The sequence below is a fragment of the Paramormyrops kingsleyae genome, chromosome 18 (genome assembly GCF_048594095.1).
Source record: "Paramormyrops kingsleyae isolate MSU_618 chromosome 18, PKINGS_0.4, whole genome shotgun sequence".
Classification (NCBI taxonomy): Eukaryota; Metazoa; Chordata; class Actinopteri; order Osteoglossiformes; family Mormyridae; genus Paramormyrops; species Paramormyrops kingsleyae.
In genome coordinates, this window is record NC_132814.1 from 6,299,062 (window position 1) to 6,320,406 (window position 21,345).

Sequence of the window (21,345 nt, forward strand, 5' to 3'; positions counted from 1 at the left end):
TGGGTCTGTAATAGTGTTAATGGTGGTAAAGTGTATAATTTTTATTAATCAGTATGGCCACTCCTCTCTGTTTTGAGTTGTATCCAGCTGAATATACATGAGGGAACTGTGGTGAGGTGAGTGCATCTGCTGCTGTTTTGGACAGATGTGTCTCTTGTAGGAGGACAATGTCTGCTTGTAATTCTCTCAGGTGATTAAGAACTTTTAGCCTCTTTACTCTGGAGCCGACACCACGTACATTCCATGTGACAAACCTTATTGTGCTCATGTTTAAACTAACTCGCCGGGTGTGAGGAGCTTGCTAGGTGTGTGTGTGTGTGTGTGTGTGTGTGTGTGTGTGCATGCGTATGCCCACCTGTGCCTATATGTGCGTATGAGTGCCTGTGTACATCTGTGTGTGTGTGATGTACATGCGTGTGTGACGTGCCTATGTGTATGGTCTGTTTATGTGCTGCTTGTGTGCGTATGTTATGTGTGATGCGTTTATGCAGAATCATGGTGTTAGACGTGATATATGGAGGAGAGAAAAGAAAAAGAAGAGAAAATAAAAGCTAAACTAAAGAAGGGTAAGAAAAAATAGGGGGTGTAGTCATTAGCAAGACGTAGACACATCTTACCTCAGGCTATGCTTTGAGACAAGCAGTTATTGTATTGACAGAGACATACCTTGGAAAAGTATGTCATCCTATAGAAAATAAGCAGGTCTGAGCAAAGCATCCAGGAACACCTGTGGATTTCTGGGAAATAGAAAATACTCGTCACTTGTCATTCCCTGCTTAAGCCAGATGCCTTTTGTTTATGAAAGTGCTATCAAGGCAAATGATTTTAAGGAATTCAACGTTTAGAGACAATTTTCAGCATTATGCTGAAACCTATTTTACAGCAATTTTGCTCAAACATTTGAGTCACATGTGTATCCATTCATCTTCAAACATAAATATAATTTTTAATATTCCAGATATTCAAGGTTCGGGCTCACAGGCTGATGGTGAACTTCCAACAGGAGCTGAGGGGTCTCCCCAGCAGCCTGTTATTGTTCTAGAAAAGGTGACAGAGAACTTCACTGAAGAAATGCTGGTCTTCATGGTGAAGAACATCATTGATCTGACAGAGACTGATTTCAGTCAGGAAATGATATATGAGAGACAGACAGCAGTCGTATCTTTCAAAAACACCAATGGTATGACACTGTATTCTTTCTGCATGTAATGTTAATTATTAATTATTTATTTCTAATTTAAAGTGAAACTGGGTGTTTTCTGAAAATTTGTAATATTTTTCTTGTGATCTGCTTCTTATTTCTTTGATATTTAGAATTTAACAAATAGCTTTCCCAGGTTCCTTTGTGTATCCTGGTAGATCAGTAGAAGAAATACACTAATGGTGGTACAGCAATTTTACATTTTAACTACTAGTCAGTAATATGTTTTTCTCTAGATGCTACACAGTTCCTGTTGAAGTGTGGAAAGAACAACAGATTCCAGCAGTCTGGATTCAATGCCAGGCTTCTGGAGCGTACCAGGAGTGTGAGGGTAGAGAATCTGCCCCCTCATGTTATGGAGGATATGCTACAACTTTACTTTGAGAGGAAGAAGGAAGGAGGAGGAGACATAGAGGCCATCAAAATGATTCCTGAAGAACAAGCCGCCATAGTCACCTTTCTGGACCCTGAAGGTAACGTCACCCCTAATGATACTACTAGCATCCATACTTTACATGACATTTACATTTATTTTTTATTAAATATAATTTTTTTCTTTTAGTCACAGAAACCATACGAGGAAGGAAACATCACATTTCAAAAGTCCCTGTAAATATTTATCCCTTCTATACGTCTATCGGAACAGCCCTATATGGAAAAGACAGACCAAGATGGAAGTTGCCTGATCCTTTTACTGAAAGTATTCATCCTGCTGTGTGGAAATTTCTGCAAAAGAGAAATGAAATTAGAACCATCAACAAAGAAATGAGTAAATACTTCTGTGAAGTGCACCTGGATACTTCTGATGTCAAACTCACTCCTTTGCCTACTTTGCTAAAACAGAAGTGTGTGTCAGTCAAGCACATAGACAGCTGGAAAAAGAATGCGACAGACGCATTCCAGAACATAATGACCAAGTACAAGACCATTGAATGTGTTGTGAATAACCCTGTGTGGACGGTGGGTGAAAAGGAAATTTCCTCGGTAGCAAAACAAGACGTCATCCTACTGCATGATCAGACCAAAGGGGTTCTGACAGTTGCAGGCTTAGTTCAAGATGTTGATCGGCTGAAGCAAGTGGTTGAGGGAATCGTGCACAAAGTCACCAATCAAATAGAGAGAGCGACTCAAAGTGTCTCTGAAGAGCTGCAGGTGCCCCCAGGCATGTTCTACATACTGCAGCAAGATGGCCTCCAGCAGGAAGCCAGTCATTACCCAGAGATGACTTATGCATACAAATCTGATGTCAAGAAACTGATTCTGTCTGGTTTACTTTTTGAAGTGCTTCACTTGAAAAGTTGGATTTTAGAACATCGACTGAAAATTAAACAGAAGCAGGTGGAGATTGAACCTGATATTTTGAGTTTTCTCAGTGCTGTCAACAGTGAAGAGATGTCGTCTCACCTCTTTACCTCTTGCGGCATCGCTGCTGTTTACGGGATTGATGGTTCCAACGTGGTGCTGACTGGAAATTCTGACAAGACTCTGGCTGACGCTCAGGGACGATTGAAGGATGCTCTGACATTTCAGAATATTGCCGTTAAGGACCGGGCTGTCTTGAGCAGAACTGAGTGGCAGATATTATACAAAAAGTTAAAGGACACTTACAGCTCATCTAAGAAGAACACAGTGACCATAAAGCTTACTGCCCAAGATAGAATCACAGTGTCTGGATTTTGTGAAGATGTGAAAGAAGTCTGTGAAAGCCTGTCTGATTTTATCAACAGATATATACGCGTGCAAGAGGTTGTCCAAGTCCAATCTGCTGCAGTCATAAAATTCATTCAAGAGAAGAAAATACAGACTTGGAAGACTTTTCTAACCTCTAAAGATGCTGAGGTCTTTTTTGAGTCAAAGAGACCCCGTATACAACTGAATGGAACACAGTACTCTGTCCAGGAAGTGAAGAGCTTCTTTCAAAAAATAGTAAACTCTCTTTATGTAGATTTCCTGAAGATTGTCAAACCTGGAGCAAAGAAATATTTTCTGGAGAAACAAGACGTGTTCAACACCATGATTCTGAAGGATACTAACTGCATGGTGGTGTTACAGGAGGACGTGATACCGGAAGAAATGGAGGAAGTAGGCAGTGTGTCAACTTACTGTAAGGTACAGATGCCCAATGGATTGATTATCACAGTTGCCAAAGCTGACCTATGCAAGTATCAAGCTGATGTGGTTGTCAATGCCTCAAATGAAGGTCTGCAGCATATTGGGGGTCTGGCGTTGGCCCTCCTTCAGGCTGCCGGGCCACAGTTACAGGATGTCTGTGATCGCTACAGAAGCAGGAATGGAGATCTTAAACCTGGCGATGCCATCATCACAGAAGCGGGCCAACTTCCCTGTCAGTATGTTATCCATGCAGTTGGGCCCAGGTTCTCTGACTGGGACAGAAGCACCGCTGTGCGGCTTCTCAGGCGTGTTGTCAGGCAGGCTCTGAATCTGGTCGTGGCAAAGGGGTGCCGCTCTGTAGCCATCCCAGCTATCAGCTCTGGTATTTTTGGATTCCCACTGGATCTCTGCGCAGAGACCATTGCAGCAGTGGTCCATGAGCACTGTGTGGACCACATCCCAGGGAGTAGCTCTCTGAATGAGATTCACCTAGTGAACCATGATGAAAAGACCGCGCAAGCCATGACTGAGGCTGTGAAGACAGTTTTTTCTGAGCAGCAAGTACAGCTGATGTTACGCCCAAGCAAGCCAGTTTTCTTGGAAGACACTAGCAGGACAAGGTCTGCTCTGGGATCCAATGTCCAGCCACTCAGAAAGGCTACGAGGGGTGAAGTGCTGGAGAGGATGCACACTGGAGAAGGTCTTAGAATCAGCCTTAGAACAGGAAACATTCAAGATGCAGCAGTGAGTACCAGGAAAGGTGTTTTATTCAAAAGTTATAAATGAATCAAGATGGATCACAGTCTCATTGTCTATGACTCGCCTCCACTTTGTAGCCCATATGTGAAGTTACATAGTGCAAACTTACATTGCCCCTTGGCAGTCTGTTAGAGACACATGGTACACACTGTACACCATACATTCAGTGCCTGGGTTAAGAATGTCTGACTCGTACTTATGAACGGACTGCCATAAAGCCTGTTATATTAAAATTTGGGTTAAATAATGACACACGCACTACTTTGTGATGCTCGTGAAACATTGTGTGGCTTCAGCAGTTCATCTGCTCAAGGTAAAGTACTGTATGTACTTTCATTATTTCTGTATAATTATTTTGTAATGTATAAGGATTTTTTTCACCTTACCTCCAAATTTGACTTAAAGACAGACTGAGGGAAGGGATGTTTTTCAGAACCTGGCCACTGCCTGTATTAAATTCTTTCTGCACAGTAATACAGGATGAGTTTGGAATTTTTTTGTCATTATTTTTTTATTGTTAGATTGAAGATGGTGAGTGAAAAGCTTATTACATGGCAAAGCAACTTTCATGACACGGAAGATTTGATAACTGGGCTGCTTCATACTGAATTCATGTAACCATGTTCCATGTTAAAATGTGGACATGCTAACGTATGTCTCTCTTATGTTAATCCTTAGACGACTGTGATTGTTAACACCATCTCTGAAGGCCTGAACCTTAAGAAAGGGGCTGTGTCTCAGGCAATTTTATCAGCTGCCGGCACCAAGATACAGTCTGCTGTATATGACAAGGCCAAGAAATCTACACTAGAGCACGGAAGTATGGTGGTCACTGATGGCTATGACCTGAAGTGTGAACAGGTGTTCCATACAGTTTGTCCTTTCTGGGACAATGGATCCGGCAAATCAGAGCAGGTAATTGTATTTCCATTTGTGTTTTCTTTCATAAAATGTCATTCTCAGATTGCAGATCGCACTTACTAATTTCCTTCTTCCAGTTTTTACATTATTGTTATTACTTCATTACACTGTTTTTACTCCTGGACACATAGGCCTATTGTACTCATCGAGTGACTTTTAATTTGTAGCCTGTGGCTAAGAACCTCCACTGTTAGCCCCTCTGTCCTCTGGAGCTCTCCATTTGCTGCACACTCACTAGAACTTGACAACAATGAGCATTTTTTGTCAGAATCCTTTAGCTATTGGCAATGTCACTTTCCCCACATAACTGTTGATTAGTAAACGTAGTACTGCAGTTGTAAATGTTTGAACTGTGATTCATAATCACAACTTCAACATCATGAACTCGTAAATTAGGATTCATAAAATGAGGAGTGTAATCATGAAACTTAGGTGATCATTCCTATGACTAAACTTTGCATTTTTGGGTGAGTCCGCCAAACCTGGATGTCCCCTTTTAACATGTACTTACATTGCAGTCCTGCTGTGCTGATATTAAAGTTCTGCTTTGGAAAACTGACAGAGGACTGCATTTTCATTTGCTATTAATGTGCTTACATGCATGTAATGCTTTCACTATATTGCTAAGTAATCGATGCTTTTAAATAATCATTTAATTGAGTAATCGTGACAGCTCTAGTTCTGTTTGGGTTTACATTGTATTACTGAAAGCCCAAAACATGTGTTTAATTGAAATTTTGACACTAGATTGCCCATTTGATGGAGCGCGTGTCCTGTGACGAACTGGCTCATGTCTTCCAGTGCAATTTGTATAGTCAGTGCAATTTGTATATTTTTTTATATATTCTTTTATTACTCATGCTTCAAACATTGAGTCACCTGCACTTTCACAATTTTGTTGTCAAGTGACAATGACAATAAAGCTTCGTATCTTATCTTATCTTATCTTATCTTATCTTGTTTCCTGGAATATAAACCCCATTATCGCTGCAAACCTGTACTGGATAAGTGGTTGGTGCCATAAAGCTTATTCAGTGTTTATCGGATTCACATTGATTATTGAGTTATGCTTGCTTAAGAAAGAAAATTCGAATTTATGGCATTTAGAATCAGTCAAAAGCTGATGTTTTATGGATTATTTGAGCAATGTTTACAATGTATGTCACCAGTTTTTGTTTTGTTCTTTAGATATTGATTGACATCATCCAGAGATGCCTGACAGCAGCTGAAAAGCACAAGATGAAGTCGATTTCTGTCCCTTCTCTTGGTACCGGTAACCTGGGCTTCCCCAAGGACCTGGTGGCCAAACTGTTGCTGTCTGAGGTTCAGACATACAGTCAAAGGCATGCCCCGAAACACCTGTCAGAGGTTGACATCATTCTGCACCCTGAAGATTCTGAAACTATTGCTGTAAGCCAGGATTTCCATCAAATTTTTCATACTGGTTTTGTATTTGGCTCCCCGTAAAAGTATAGTACAGTCAGCCCTCCTTATCCACGGATCCCACATCTGCGGATTCAACCAACTGCAGAAAATATTCATTGGAAAATAAAATTCAGAAAATTGCGAAGAACTTCAATTTGCTGTGTGCCAAGCACTGTATTGCAAGTGTAATTTGGGTTGACTCATCATCATTTTCAGCTCAATTGGGGGGGGGGGCAAGTTGGCGTCATCCATTTTTCCTGCTTTATCGTGTTGATAACGAAGGCTGCTGGTTGAAATTCAGTATTATGATCTTGAGTCTTTAAAGTGAAGGCAGAAAAAAATGATTTTATTTTACATTATCAAGTCATTTATTTGTCTGCTGTATTTTCTCTTGTTATTTGCGTTGTATTAGGTAATAAGTAATCTAGGTATGATTTAAAATACACAGGAAGATTAGGTCATATGCAAATACTACGCCACTTTATATAAGGGGCTTGAACGTCCGTGGATCTTGGTATCTGCCGGAGTTCGTGGAACCGATCCCCCTGGATACCAAAGGCCAACTTCATTTCAGTAGCTCAGCAGGAATCTTTTAAAAATAACAAAACAACTGTTTTGTGCTGTGGAAATCTTGTAATGGTTTAAAAATGATCAAATTTTTAATGCTGGTCGAAAATTCTGGTCATGTTCCCACTTCCTGAATTGTTTCATTATGCAGTCATAGCTTTCTCTGGGGTTGTTGGATTCTGACATATTTAATTGTATTGGAACCTGAAGATGCTCCTGCTTTGCATTCAAAGCTCTTTGTAAAACAATTGCTATTTTGAGGTAGTTCAAATGGTATCATTGTATTTATGAGTCCATCTGTCCATTTTTCCATTCCAGTGTTACAGAAGACAGTTTGCAGACTATAAGCAGACCCATAGGGGGCAGTACGGGCAGCATGATGAACTTCCACAGGCTACTGGCCCCTCTGGTCCTTTGCAAGAGAGCTCCTCTGGTAGGAAGTCATCAGAGATAAGCACTTGCAGGGGGCATTTCACTTTTGGGGGGGCAACTTCTGTCACTGTGATATGCACATTCACAAAAGTCACTTAAGACAAAAGGAAAACTCACGTGGTTCTCATTTTCCATGCCAAGAGAAGTCTGTTTGATATAAGAGTTTACTCTGAGCTAAGGATTTTAAGGGGGTGGGGGCACTGGGCTGTTCATGGGGGGTCCAGGGCCCTTTAACACCAGGCCTGAGTCTTCATTAAACTCCATATAGTCACGGCATGAGAGAAGGTGCAGGGGATACTACTCAAATGGAAGCTGCATTTAATCTTGGTCATTTGAAGTGTTTCGCTAAATTGTAATTCAAAGAAATATTTCAGCAGTTTCACCAACCAAGTAGTTACTAATTTAATTTTTATACCTGCAGAATCACGTCTACCTTCATGGTCTTTCTTCTTCCATCTAGGATTCTTTAGCCAAATCTCTACACCATCCCTGGGTGTGTATATGATGCGTGTAGGAAGCCTGATGTTGGAGGTGTCCTCTGGAGACATCACCAAGCAGAACACGGACGCCATTGTCAACTCCTCTAATGAATCATTCACTCTCAAAACAGGTGATTGTTGCATGATATATATTCATTTTGGGAAAACCTCTTCTGGTTTCCTGTAAAATGCAATTCAATTACATTGACAATATTTTTTAGTGAAACCTCTGCCAGACGTCTAGATCATGAATATATTGCGTTGGTCGGTCCAGGACCATATCAGTTAATCATAGACGCATTAAGCTTCCACCTAGATATCGGCTAGAAATGCCATTGCTTTGCATCTTTATCACCAAGCTAGTCCACATTCCTTGTCTCCATGGTTACTGCAGGTGTTTCCAGAGCAATTCTGATGGCAGCTGGCTTTGCTGTGGAGGACGAATGTAAAAGGTTGGGTAAGTCTTGCAGTCTGTGCTTCTTACAACTATTTCCGTCACTTTGATCCTCCATAGTGCATGAATAAAAGCCTCACAGTGGGGAGCTTAAGGACAAAATTAGCACGTGAGGTCAAATATTAAAGTGCTGCTTCTTTTAGATGTTTAAAATTTAGTTGCTCTTGTCCGGAATTACACCAGTAGTGTCTCTTCCTGCCTGGATCTTTGCATTGTTGCCTAAACAAGATTTGTTATTGTTAAATGGCAACAAAAAAATCAGTGTTAATGTAGACGGTTATTCCTCAGATTGGAATGTATTGTGATAACAGGAGGCCATTTTGGGAAGTAAAGTTAGGTCTGTGCTTTGTGCTGATTCACTCGTCCCTCCCTTTCTCCCATCCTGTAAACCCGATCAGATACCTGTTGTGGCACCAGAATTGGTCTTTAATACAGATATCTGAGTCTGGTTTTTATTTTCTTTTTTGCTGAAAAGGATATTTTATCCTTCTATTTTCAAACCAATATTGTGTTGATCCCGTCAGACTCTGTCCCCCCTCCCCAGTTAAACACTGGGTCATGCTTAATTGCTTAGTTGGTTCCCACTGTGCACAAAAGTTGTTGTTTTTGTTTTTAATATATTCACTCTTTCAGGTTCCCAGCCACACAAGGGTTATTTACTCACCCAGCCGGGACAGCTGTCCTGTAAAAACATAATTCACATTGTCGGGCAGACTGACCCCAATAAAATCAAGGAGGTGGTCTACAAGGTGCTTCAGGTGTGTGAAGAGAAACGTTTTGTTTCCGTCTCTTTTCCGGCCATTGGCACTGGTAAGTAAGCAAAGTTAATTGTGAATGACCAGTTCTGTGTCGTTTTATGATTTTTCTTTTCTATATTCTATGTATATTCCGTCGTGTTTTCCTAGCTATTAGTGCTGGGTGCCAGTTGCAAACAGTGTCCATTGGTGTAGATTAGGCTCTGTGTAGCTTTCGTGTGGGTAGCTTTTCCCAGCAAACATGAGACATCTGCCAGATGTGTAGATTGTCTATATTGGGTCAGTCGGTCCAGGACCACATCTGAACGTCTGCATGACAGGCAACTCAGGTTCAGTATTCGGACGTCTGACTATAGTCCGTCTTGGATGTAGGTGTGCAGTTCAGTGTTTGAATGTCTGGTTAGATTTTTTTGGGCATCTGTGGGAGCGCAAGTCAGGTACAGGACTCAATACTGGATGTTTACAAGATGTTATAAAACGACATCATAAAAACTCTCTAAAGATGTATTTTGGACACCTCTTTGGGTTGTCTCTACCAAGAGCGCAGCCTCCAGGAAGACATTCTGGGGAGAATAATCCCCAGTCCTTCACTAACACAGAAGACGACCTATAAACTACATGTGCTTCCCCTGACATTATTGACAACATACAGATTTGTTTTTCTTATAGCTAAAGTTCCAAGCTGATCATTGCTACAGCTGTTTATACATGATGGTTCTGTGCATGTTTGCTGGGATCGGCCAGCTCGATAGTAACACCTAACCGGAACGCTGGGGGTTTGCTGGAGGGGTTGGTTAATTTCCAAAAATAAACTGTATTGTAAGGGGCAGTTGGCCTGTAATAACTAAATATAAGACGAGTTAATCACTGCCACAAATAGCAACTTATACCCCCACTAGATAAAGTACAGGCTTGTAAGGATGAACACAAAAGAAAAGATAAAATAACTGCGTTTATTCTAACCGATTTATCTGGACACAACACTGTTTCTTATACCAACCCTGCCATTTATACACCAAATAACAAAAACATATTTGAAACTAACAACATAACAAAACATGCAGTTCTATTAAATACAAACACAACAAACCTGCAAATATTAGTCGTAAAACCAAGCGCACCTGCTTAAGCGCATGATTGTGTTCGATTAACAAACACGAGCCTTTCTGAATGTAGCAAACGATTTCAGTTCAAACAGAGTTTTGAATCTTAAAACCAACATTTCATTTCGGTGGAGACGGGAGCTGGAAAAGCCCCCATCTGTTTAACACTTTGACCACTATTCACCCTTTCACTGATTAAAATGAAGAATTTTAAAAATCAAGACTTTCAATATAAGCAGTATACCTACAGGAGTCTCCAGGCACAATCAACAACTCGGCCAAACCTCACGTAAATCCCTCTTCCGCTTTTATATTCATGAGGAGTGTCAGGGTGCAAAATAATTGGATGCCGAGGACACGCCCTCCAACCCATCAGCTGACCCATTTCGTTCACACGGAAGACTGATAAAAATCAGAAAAAAGTCCCCCAGTTGGTAGAATCCCCCCCCCCCTCAAAAAGCAAACAAACATACATAATACATCCATCCACCATAACCCTTTACAATATATTATCAAAGAAAGCAATACACTTGGCAATGAGCAGGAGTGAGAGAAGAGTGAACAGGTCACTCTGTAAAGAAATGATATCTATTTTGCACATCTCCCAGGTGCTGGAGGAGTAAGCCCATCTCTGGTGGCAGATGCCATGATAAATGCCATGGTAGACTTTGAGAAGATCAAGAAGGGACAGTCTCTGAAGAGTGTGAAGATCGTAGTTTTCCAAGCAGGGATGATGGCCGACTTTCACAGGAGCCTGAAGACAAAAGAAGGCACAGATCAGCCAGAGGAGAAGAGTATATTCTCAAGATTAAAAGGTATCAGAGGATCACAGACATATTTAGTGTCTTATCACTTAGACTCACTAAAATGTACTTTTAAATGCAAAATGTTCTTCCATGTTCCTTCTGTGCCTTTAGCAACTGACAGAAAGTCCATTTTTAATGCAGAATGATTAGTTTAATTAACACACTTCTAGTATTTGAAAATGTTGTAAAATGAACTCTGTTCATAACTTTCCATTTGTTATCAAACAGACACAATTACTAGTGTGTTTGGAGGTACCAGTGTTCCACCTGATGTCGAACAAGATTTCACCATAGTAGGAGAAGAGTTCGCTCCAGCCATATTTCATTTTTGCGGAGAGAGCCATGAGGAGGTGTCCAAGGCCAAGAAGTATGTCCAGGACCTCATCATGAAAGAACAAATGGAACATACCATCAAGGACAGTTGTATTGGCTTATTCACTCAGGAGGACTGTAGGAAGCTTCAGGACCTGCAGAAGAAGTTGACAGTGAGCATTCATCTAGAGAAGCGAGGCACTGACTCCATCATCCAACTAGAGGGCCTCTCCAGAGATGTTTTGACAGCCAATGATAGTATTAAGGAAATGATGCGCAAGGTGGAGAGTTTGGACAGACGCAAGCGTGAAGCGGCCCTTGTGGGTGCCATGGTGGAGTGGCAGCATGACGCTTCCGGAACATTCCTTCCTTTTGACTCCTTCACCAATCTTATCCTTGAACAGGCCTTTGATAACCGTTGTGCTAAAGTTGAAATAAACATCAATAATTTGGAATATACGGCTGATTTAACTTCTAAGGAAGCTTTCAGTGGAAGACAAATTGTCAAGCTCAAAAGAAAAGAGCTGAAAGGTAATTTGCTTTAGTATAGATTGTGTGTAATTGTACATTTAATAGTGGTCAAAGTAATTTTATTGCTCTAGACAAATGCAAGTCCAGCTGAACATTGACTAAGGACCCTGTGCAGAACTTCTCTAAAGACAAGAGATACAAACTATGCAATTTACATTTTACATTTCTTTTTTCTTCATCAGCTGCGGAAGGTCTTCCGGGTGATTGGGATGACATGAAGGGTTCTGAACTATTTGAAGTGCCCCTGGGAACCAGCTCTACAGAATACCAACGAGTAGAGGCCGAATTCAGGAAGACCGGTCTAAGCAACAAGATTATTAAGGTACTACCAGGTCACCCTGAGCAGCTGATAGTCATTGTTGGTTCTTTGGTATCTTACTAGATATTCCAGTTTTAATCATAATTATTTCAGTTATACATTTATGTTTATTAATTTTGTAGATAGGCTTATCAAAAGTCAATCAATAACAAATATTGGTCATTGACGTAACTGATTCCGTAAATATTAAATTTATTGTGCTTATGGTTTATTACATGTACTTTGTTCAAATTGAACCAGAAGTTACAGTAAAACAGTACAGGCAAGATGCTATGAAATCGAGAGATCATGGCTTGAAACAGCAGCATGGTTTCCAGGTCTGTGAGCCAGAGATGGATATTATAGATGTCGAATGGGATGATTTTACTGGACTAGATTTTCAGACCAAACACAAAGTTAATACTGGAAATCATAATGACTGAGCATATTTTTATACTGCTTTTGTTAAAGTCCCTATTGTGTTGTATTATAAAAGGAGGTACACGGAGACCGCATGCCCCCACCTTATATTATATAACGTCATATCCTATCACTACACCTCCCCCATTCAGGTTAGGTAATTCCCTTTAACAAAGTAACTCTTCCAAGGTTTACTATATTTCTCTGTAACAATTAACATTCTACTTAACATGAACTTTGCCCAAAAACAAATTTCAAAATCCAAATTCACTACTCTATATACCCCCCGTTTTTTTTCCAGTGATTACACCAGGATAAATTTAAATATAAAATGAACATTCTTAACTTTTTTTCCCCCCTCACACCAAAGGTGAAAAACCTGTGAGGTGGGGTAGACTGCCCAGCCCCTCTGTTGTGGTATGGGGATTATTCTGCCCCTCTTATACACACAACAAGCTACAAATCCAGTCTGGAAGGTGCTTTAATCCTACACCCAGTCCTAGAATGTCTGTGACATGACAATCCTCCTGACACTGAAGGGATGACCCTCAGATGAGAGCGGTACCGTCTGAGCCGTCCTGTTGGTGTCTCTACCTCGTAAAATCTTGGGGTTCTAGCGCAACTTGCGACACTGCCTGGATGTGGACTGTTCTTTATCCAGACTCTCTGTCCTGGCTGGAGGGATGGTCTCTCCTTAGCTTGGTGCTGTGCATTGTACCACACAGCTTGTTTTGTTTTCAGTTGCCGATCTATTCTTTCAAAGGCATGCAGGTTTGAAGCTATCCGGACTGACAGGAAGTGGGGTACGGATGTTACATCCCATTAGGAGTTGTGCTGGTGACACTACGTGGGCTAATGGTGTTGCCCTATATGCCATGAGCGCGCTTTGAGGGTCTGCATTTTTCTGCTGCATGGCCTTCACAGTCCTCACCATTTGCTCTGCCTCACCATTGCTTTGAGGATAATGGGGGCTACTTGTAACATGTATAAAGTTGTAATCCCATGCCAGGGCTGGACTGGGACCAAAAAAATGGCCCAGGCATTTTTTGGTCATGGCGGCCCACTATGATTATTTATATGATATGCGAAAGCACATGACATACCAGAGGATATATACTCACCTAAAGGATTATTAGGAACACCTGTTCAATTTCTCATTAATGCAATTATCTAATCAACCAATCACATGGCAGTTGCTTAAATGCATTTAGGGGTGTGGTCCTGGTCAAGACAATCTCCTGAACTCCAAACTGAATGTCAGAATGGGAAAGAAAGGTGATTTAAGCAATTTTGAGTGTGGCATGGTTGTTGGTGCCAGACGGGCCGGTCTGAGTATTTCACAATCTGCTCAGTTACTGGGATTTTCACGCACAACCATTTCTAGGGTTTACAAAGAATGGTGTGCAAAGGGAAAAACATCCAGTATGCGGCAGTCCTGTGGGCGAAAATGCCTTGTTGATGCTAGAGGTCAGAGGAGAATGGGCCGACTGATTCAAGCTGATAGAAGAGCAACTTTGACTGAAATAACCACTCGTTACAACCGAGGTATGCAGCAAAGCATTTGTGAAGCCACAACACGCACAACCTTGAGGCGGATGGGCTACAACAGCAGAAGACCCCACCGGGTACCACTCATCTCCACTACAAATAGGAAAAACAGGCTACAATTTGCACGAGCTCACCAAAATTGGACAGTTGAAGACTGGAAAAATGTTGCCTGGTCTGATGAGTCTCGATTTCTGTTGAGACATTCAAATGGTAGAGTCAGAATTTGGCGTAAACAGAATGAGAACATGGATCCATCATGCCTTGTTACCACTGGGCAGGCTGGTGGTGGTGGTGTAATGGTGTGGGGGATGTTTTCTTGGCACACTTTAGGCCCCTTAGTGCCAATTGGGCATCGTTTAAATGCCACGGCCTACCTGAGCATTGTTTCTGACCATGTCCATCCCTTTATGACCACCATGTACCCATCCTCTGATGGCTACTTCCAGCAGGATAATGCACCATGTCACAAAGCTCGAATCATTTCAAATTGGTTTCTTGAACATGACAATGAGTTCACTGTACTAAAATGGCCCCCACAGTCACCAGATCTCAACCCAATAGAGCATCTTTGGGGTGTGGTGGAACGGGAGCTTCGTGCCCTGGATGTGCATCCCACAAATCTCCATCAACTGCAAGATGCTATCCTATCAATATGGGCCAACATTTCTAAAGAATGCTTTCAGCACCTTGTTGAATCAATGCCACATAGAATTAAGGCAGTTCTGAAGGCGAAAGGGGGTCAAACACTGTATTAGTATGGTGTTCCTAATAATCCTTTAGGTGAGTGTATGTGCACATTGTGTGATTTCAAAAATTAAAATAAAATGCAGCAGCCTACAAGGAAGAGAGTAACCATGTTAAAAATCTGATATGCTCTTTCACTACTCAGGGATTCATCTTGGGAGAGATGGTCACAGTGTCACAATTACAATGCCCCATATATTTTGCCCTGTGACTCCTCCACTCCTATTTCAACAGTCTGGCTTGACTAAACACACGGAGAGAAAGAGAGAGAGAGAGAGAGAGAGAGAGAGGCAGGAATGTTAATTTCACTAGTGTTATTTCTCTGGTTACCTATGAATGATAAATCATCCATTTCAGCATTTTTACTAATATTACATGATAACTGTAAGCTGTAACACCTGCAAACTGTAACTTTATGGCAAGCTAAAATACCCCTAAGTTGGACACCAAATCTACTTATAGCATTATTTAAAAATGAAGGCTATAAAGGCGATTCTCTCTCTCATACACACACAGTTTGTGCACAAACTCTATAGGCTAATATTATTTTGCATGTTTTAAGTCTGACTGAATAAAATAAGTCTTGTAATAATTTCCAATGTTGAGCATTTGCACACTTTTGGCCCAGATACTATTTAGTGAAGATGTGTCTCTAATAATTTTTTTATCATTTTAAAATTGTATTAATCCGAAGTCTTTTAACTTTTTTCTTATTTTACGTTTTCTGTTTTAATTCACTATTATTATTAATATTAAGCACATCCCAAAACATTATTTTTATGTTATTGTTAACTCTGACTGTGTGCGAGCTTACGTGTAGGCAAAAAGGGGAGGGAGGGGCAGGCTGAGGAGGGCTGAGAGATTTCATTGGATTAGCCCAATGTCCTTCAAGAAAATCAACCAATGGAACGTTGCGGTTGATAAAAATTATTTATAATATACTTTTTTGGGTAAATTATGTACGTAAATTGGCCCAAAAATGTACGTCGGCCCACCGGGCACTGCCCGGTATGCCAGATGGCCAGTCCAGCCCTGTCCCGTGCCAAGTCTCCAAACTCCTCTGCCGAAAACTGTGGTCCGTTATCAGATACAAATGTTTCCGGGACACCATGCCAACCAGGGTTGGGGCCATTCTGGAATGCATTCGTCAATTCCAATCCAAATCAGAAAATGGAACTGGATTGGAATTTAAATCTCCCTGAAATTCGAATTCAATTCCAATTCTGTTCTCCATAGTTTTTTTTCCAATCCCAACTCCAGTTCCATTTCCTGATTTGGACTGGAATTGATGAATTAATTCCGGAATGGCCCCAACCCTGATGTCAACCAAAGATTACCACTAAATACTGACCCTTATTCCACTGGAACAAGTCTGCTGCTATATGCTGCCATGGGCGCGAGGGTAAGGATGCGGTTAGCAGAGGCTCCGGAGCTTCATGTCTGTCTTTCACACAGGTTTCACACTCTCCTACTTTGTCCTTAATCTTTTTGGTCATAGATCGGCCTGGCCACCACACTGTCTCTCGGGCCCTGGCCAAGCACTTCACAATTCCCTGATGACCTTGAAGTAGTTTCTCAAGAATTTCATCTTGCATGCTTTCTGGAATAACAATTATCCTTCCCTTCATGAGAAGGCCATCCACAGTTAGCAGGTCATGCCGGTGCTGCCAGAATGGTTTTAAATGTTGGGTGGAATTCAGTCTGTCCCACCCAGTATCAATCAAAGTGGACAACTGTCTGCAATTCATATCCTCTTTTTGAGCTCTCCGAACCTGAGCTAACTTTTCATCAGTTGCTGGCAGTTGTTGTATGAGCTGCTGAACAAAGGCGCTCACCTCGCTCTGAAGGGTTAAGTCTTCCACAGTCAGAGGACTGATTCCCTTGTTTCTCTGTCTGGGCAATATTGTGCAAGGACTGCCGAAGAGTTGAGTTCCTGTTTCACTCATTCAAAAGCTTGCTGTTGTATACTGCCCCAGGTCCAGTAGTTCTCTGCTTTTAAGAGCTCCTTGAGTGACCTTGTCAACTCTGCAATGTTAGGGGAGAATTTCCTTGCGTAGTTGACCATGCCAAGAAATCTCTTAACATCAGCCACATCTTTAGGGACAGGCATGTCAGAAACCGCCTTTATTTTGTATGGCTCAGGCCGTATGCCTGGAGCACCAATAATGTGGCCAAGAGATTTGACCTCGGTCACTGCAAACTGACTTCAGTCATTCAGCGTCAGGCCCCACTGCTCAAGTCTCTGTAAAACCCTGTGAAGACGGTCATTGTGTTCCTCCTGTGTAGTGCCAAAGACCAGGATGTCGTCAGCATGACAGATCGTTCCTTCAAGGCCATCCAGCATCTGGGTCAGCTTCTTCTGAAAATGTTCAGGAGCTGACGAAATCCCAAAGGGAAGGCGATGGAAGCAGTACCTACCAAAGGGAGTGATGAAGGTTGTGAGTGAGGCTGAATCCCTATGTAAAGGGATCTGCCAAAAATCCGCAGTGGCATCCAGTTTGGAAAAAAATGTTGCTCCGGATAGTTTTGCCAGTGTTTTGTCAAGTGTCGGAAGAATGTGTCTCTCCCTGCACACATTCTCATTCAAGCGGGTTAAATCGACACACATCCTAATTTTACCATCGGGTTTTGGTACTACAACCATACCAGAACACCACTCAGTTACTCGTTCCATGGGCCCAATAACTCCTAAATCTTGCATCCGCTTCAGTTCTTCTTGTACCTTTTTCATTAAAGGCAAGGGTACTTGGCGTGGCATAGCCAGGGCAAAAGGAGTAGCTGGGTCCTTTAACTTAATTTTATACTATTTCCCTAAGCCACTGAAAATTTTAGGATACAGTTCCCTGTAATTTGGAATGGATGTTCCTATTGTGGCCACTGTACTGAGGATGCCCAGTTAACCCAGCAATGGTGAAACTAATCCTGGTATCACATATATGGCCTGTTGCACTGCTCTGTTCCTGTAGCCCAGTTTGGCATTAAACTGTCCATTCACCTGAATTGTGTTACTTGGTCCACGCGAGATCCTTGTGGTGTGGCAGAGGGCACCATGCTTGCAGTCACAGCAGCTCTTGTATCCAGCTTGAGTAAGAACTGTTCACCATTCACTGTAACTGTTGTTTCTCACACAGTTGCTGAATTAGCTAAAGTCGCTTCCTCCAAGAACAGTGTCCCCACCTCTTCAGGCGCAGTAATTGTGGTATTTATTTCATTCACTCTTTTCTTTGTTTTGCAGACTGCTGCAAAGTACCCCTATTTGTGACATTTCTGACATTCACTTTAATATGCTGGTCAAGCTTTGGGTTTATTGTCATGTTATCTTTGTGGAAATTTTGGTCTAGCTGTGAACTTCACTGCATCCATATTTGCAGTCACCATATCTTTGTCAGCTTGTCTCAGTACATGCTGCTGCTTTTTAATTTCTTCACTCTGTCTTATTTTGGCGATTGCCTTGCTGAGAGTCAGCTCTGGGTCTATAATTGCAGTCTCTCTGACAATGTGTGATCCCTTATGCCCACTACCAGTCTGTCTCTTATCATTTCCTCTTGAAGAGGCACATAACAGCAATGTTCAGCTAGTTTATGTACCTTATGAGTTCACGCAGTCTTCGCGTCTCTGTGCGCTGCTCCTGTGCTGCGTCGCGTCTTTTTGAAGTCACTTATTTTTTTCCTGAGCTAGTTACCCGGTTTGCCGGTAACATGCCAACAAAAGTTTTAAAAATTTTATTATTAGTATTATTATTATTTTCTTTTTTCAGAAGTGTGATCGACTCACTTCTGACACCATGTGTTGTATTATAAAAGGAGGTACACAGGAGACCAACGTGAATCAACTTAGGCTCTTGAACGTGAACTTTTTGCATATGCCACCACCTTATATTATATAATGTCATATCCTATCACTACACCTATAGCTGCATTATCGGACATGCATGGAAGTGCTGTATGTATGTCGTTAACAAGATAAGTGTCAGGGTCAACCCCTGCTGTGGTCCTACCGTGTCCCTTCCCCGTTTGACCAGCAGGTGTTGCTGGTCATCCCGTCCTTCATGTTAGTCTTTGTTCTCCTCTGTTACCCGTCTGATGATGTGGCTCAATGTGTTGAGCATGTGGTTGTCTGTGTACCCTTCTGTCGTGTGTTTGAATCCCGCCTCCCCTGTTTTTGTATTTTGCTCCCTAGTGTTTCATTTGAGTTTCTTTAGTTCTTGTGTCTGATTTTGTAGTTGGTTTTGGTTTTGTTCCTTGTGCCCCTGCTTGTGTCTTTACCTGTTTAATTCCCTAGTGTTGGTTTCTGTTTCCCTGTGTCCTGGGTTAGTTCTTAGTTTCCCTGTTTTTTAGTTCCTTTGAGTTTAGTTTCACCTATGCCCTGTTTCCCTGGTCTTTGTTAATTAGCCTCACCTGTCCTGTGTTAGTCTCGTTACCCCTTTAGTATTTTAGTTCCTGATTCTGTTCAGTTCCCCAGTGGTTCATTGTGTTGTGTGTTGTGTGTTGTGTGTTGTGTGTTGTGTGTTGTGTGTTGTGTGTTGTGTGTTGTGTGTTGTGTGTTGTGTGTTGTGTGTTGTGTGTTGTGTGTTGTGTGTTGTGTGTTGTGTGTTGGACCCCTCGTGGTCCTTTTTGGTTTTGTAGTTTCTTTCTGTTTTATTTAATAAACCCTGTTTTGTTTTCCTGGAGCCGCAAGTGGGTTGTCTGTGCTTTTTTGTGCACCATGCCTCGCTCTCGTGCCCGAGCCGCCCGCATCCATGACAGATAAGGTGTAGATGGTAGTCTGAACCTAGGGAGGTGGGATGTATAGAAACTGGCACCAATCCCTCATTAACATGAAATTGTTTTCTATGTCTACAGATTGTAAGGATCCAGAATAACACACTCTGGAAATCTTACGAGATCAGGAAGGCTGCTGTAGACAAGAAGAACAAACACAGCAATAATGAGAGACGGCTTTTCCATGGGACATGTGCAACTACCATCTCTCACATCAATAGCCAGGGTTTCAATCGCAGTTATGCTGGCAAAAATGGTAAGTGAATCTCCTTTTGTCCTTATTTGTAAATGTCGTCTTTTAGCAACAAGTGGTAAGGAACAAAATAAATATTGTAATAAAGTACCTTGGGTTTTGGCAGAGGTTCTACTAGTGTCTGTTTTTGTGTTTCAAGGATATGGTGCTATTGTTTCGTACGGTTATTTGGATTTAAAAAAATAATAATTTTGGGACCTCCTTCTCTGGAATCTCTAAGTATAAATTTTGGGTTGAGATCCGTTGACGGGAATGATCATGGTCTTTGGTTAATGTTGTGTTCTTGCTCCTCAGACCATTCCATAGCTACCTGTGTTCCATGATTTGGAGCAGTTCTTATCCTGGTTTGATTTTTTTTTTTTTTTCCCCCTGATTGTCAGATGTTTTAATATTTCAGTATAATTCAATACTTTTTGGTATAAACAAACAGAAATATTGTGCGTTATAAACAACATCCCTCATTACGAATAGCATGGTCTATGTGTATACTTTGTTTAAAGTTACACAGTACCTGATACTTGTCAGATCATTGATTCATTTTGATGACCAATTTGTTTTTTCTGCAGCTGCAGTGATAGGCAATGGGACTTACTTTGCAGTGGATCCCAAGTACTCAGCCAGCCACACCTACTCCAAGCCTGATGCCCAGGGGCACAAGAACATGTACTGGGCCAGAGTGCTGGTGGGGGACTTCACTCGGGGGTCGGCGGGTCTGGTTGCCCCCCCAGTCAAAGCTTCAGGGAATGTTTCTGATTTATATGACAGCGTTGTGGACAATGTCAGCAGCCCACAAGTGTTTGTCATATTTCATGATGTGCAGGCTTACCCTGAATACCTGATTACCTTCCACTAAAGAAAGTCCTTTCTTGTTTATAGATAAACATACTTCAGATGGGATTGTTAGGGTTCCTACATTACTTTTACATTTATCAAATTCTCAAACTGCCTTGGTTTCCTTTCAGAGGACTCACTTTTCAGCTAATTTCAAAGTTTGGTCATTTATGTTGATCGACCAAGCAAAGATGCTTTTTTCTTGTTGTTTTGTTTTGTGTCATAAAAAAATTGCACAACAATTACTGTTCCCAGGTCCTACTTTTAATTAAGCTGTGGGCTGAGTTGACACTACGGAAAGAAAAATACTTCAAGACGGCACACAAATACTGAAGGAATTTTGACAATACAGTCTCATATTCTCATTATTTTTAAATTACAGGTTTTTAGAAAGATTTTCTTAAATTGATTTAATGAACAGCATTTTCATTGTCAATTCAAATAAAAACATTATAATATGCAAAAAGTTGAATTCTACAGCTGGCATGTATCACGGGAATCTTTACCTGTGTTGCTATTTCATTTATTTGGCTGATAATTGGCAATAATAGAATAAAAACAAGTGATCAGGAGGCCTGCAGTTCTTTGCACCAGTAGCTGGTGATGGCAGGACCCTGTCCAATCACAAGGCACA

At 41.4% G+C, this 21,345-nt stretch overlaps 1 protein-coding gene across 1 annotated transcript; it reads left to right on the plus strand.

The window, feature by feature from the left end:
* The first annotated feature begins 961 nt into the window (after nucleotides 1–961).
* LOC111834669 (protein mono-ADP-ribosyltransferase PARP14) lies at nucleotides 962–21,103 on the plus strand. The gene is made up of 14 exons (XM_072702453.1): nucleotides 962–1,180; nucleotides 1,438–1,674; nucleotides 1,764–4,057; nucleotides 4,751–4,987; nucleotides 6,182–6,403; nucleotides 7,304–7,418; nucleotides 7,878–8,027; nucleotides 8,291–8,353; nucleotides 8,984–9,160; nucleotides 10,817–11,023; nucleotides 11,243–11,857; nucleotides 12,040–12,179; nucleotides 19,709–19,883; nucleotides 20,447–21,103. Exons 1-14 carry the CDS (start codon nucleotides 1,072–1,074, stop codon nucleotides 20,731–20,733), a joined length of 5,028 nt encoding a protein of 1,675 aa, XP_072558554.1. The 5' UTR covers nucleotides 962–1,071; the 3' UTR covers nucleotides 20,734–21,103.
* Nucleotides 21,104–21,345: the final 242 nt, after the last annotated feature.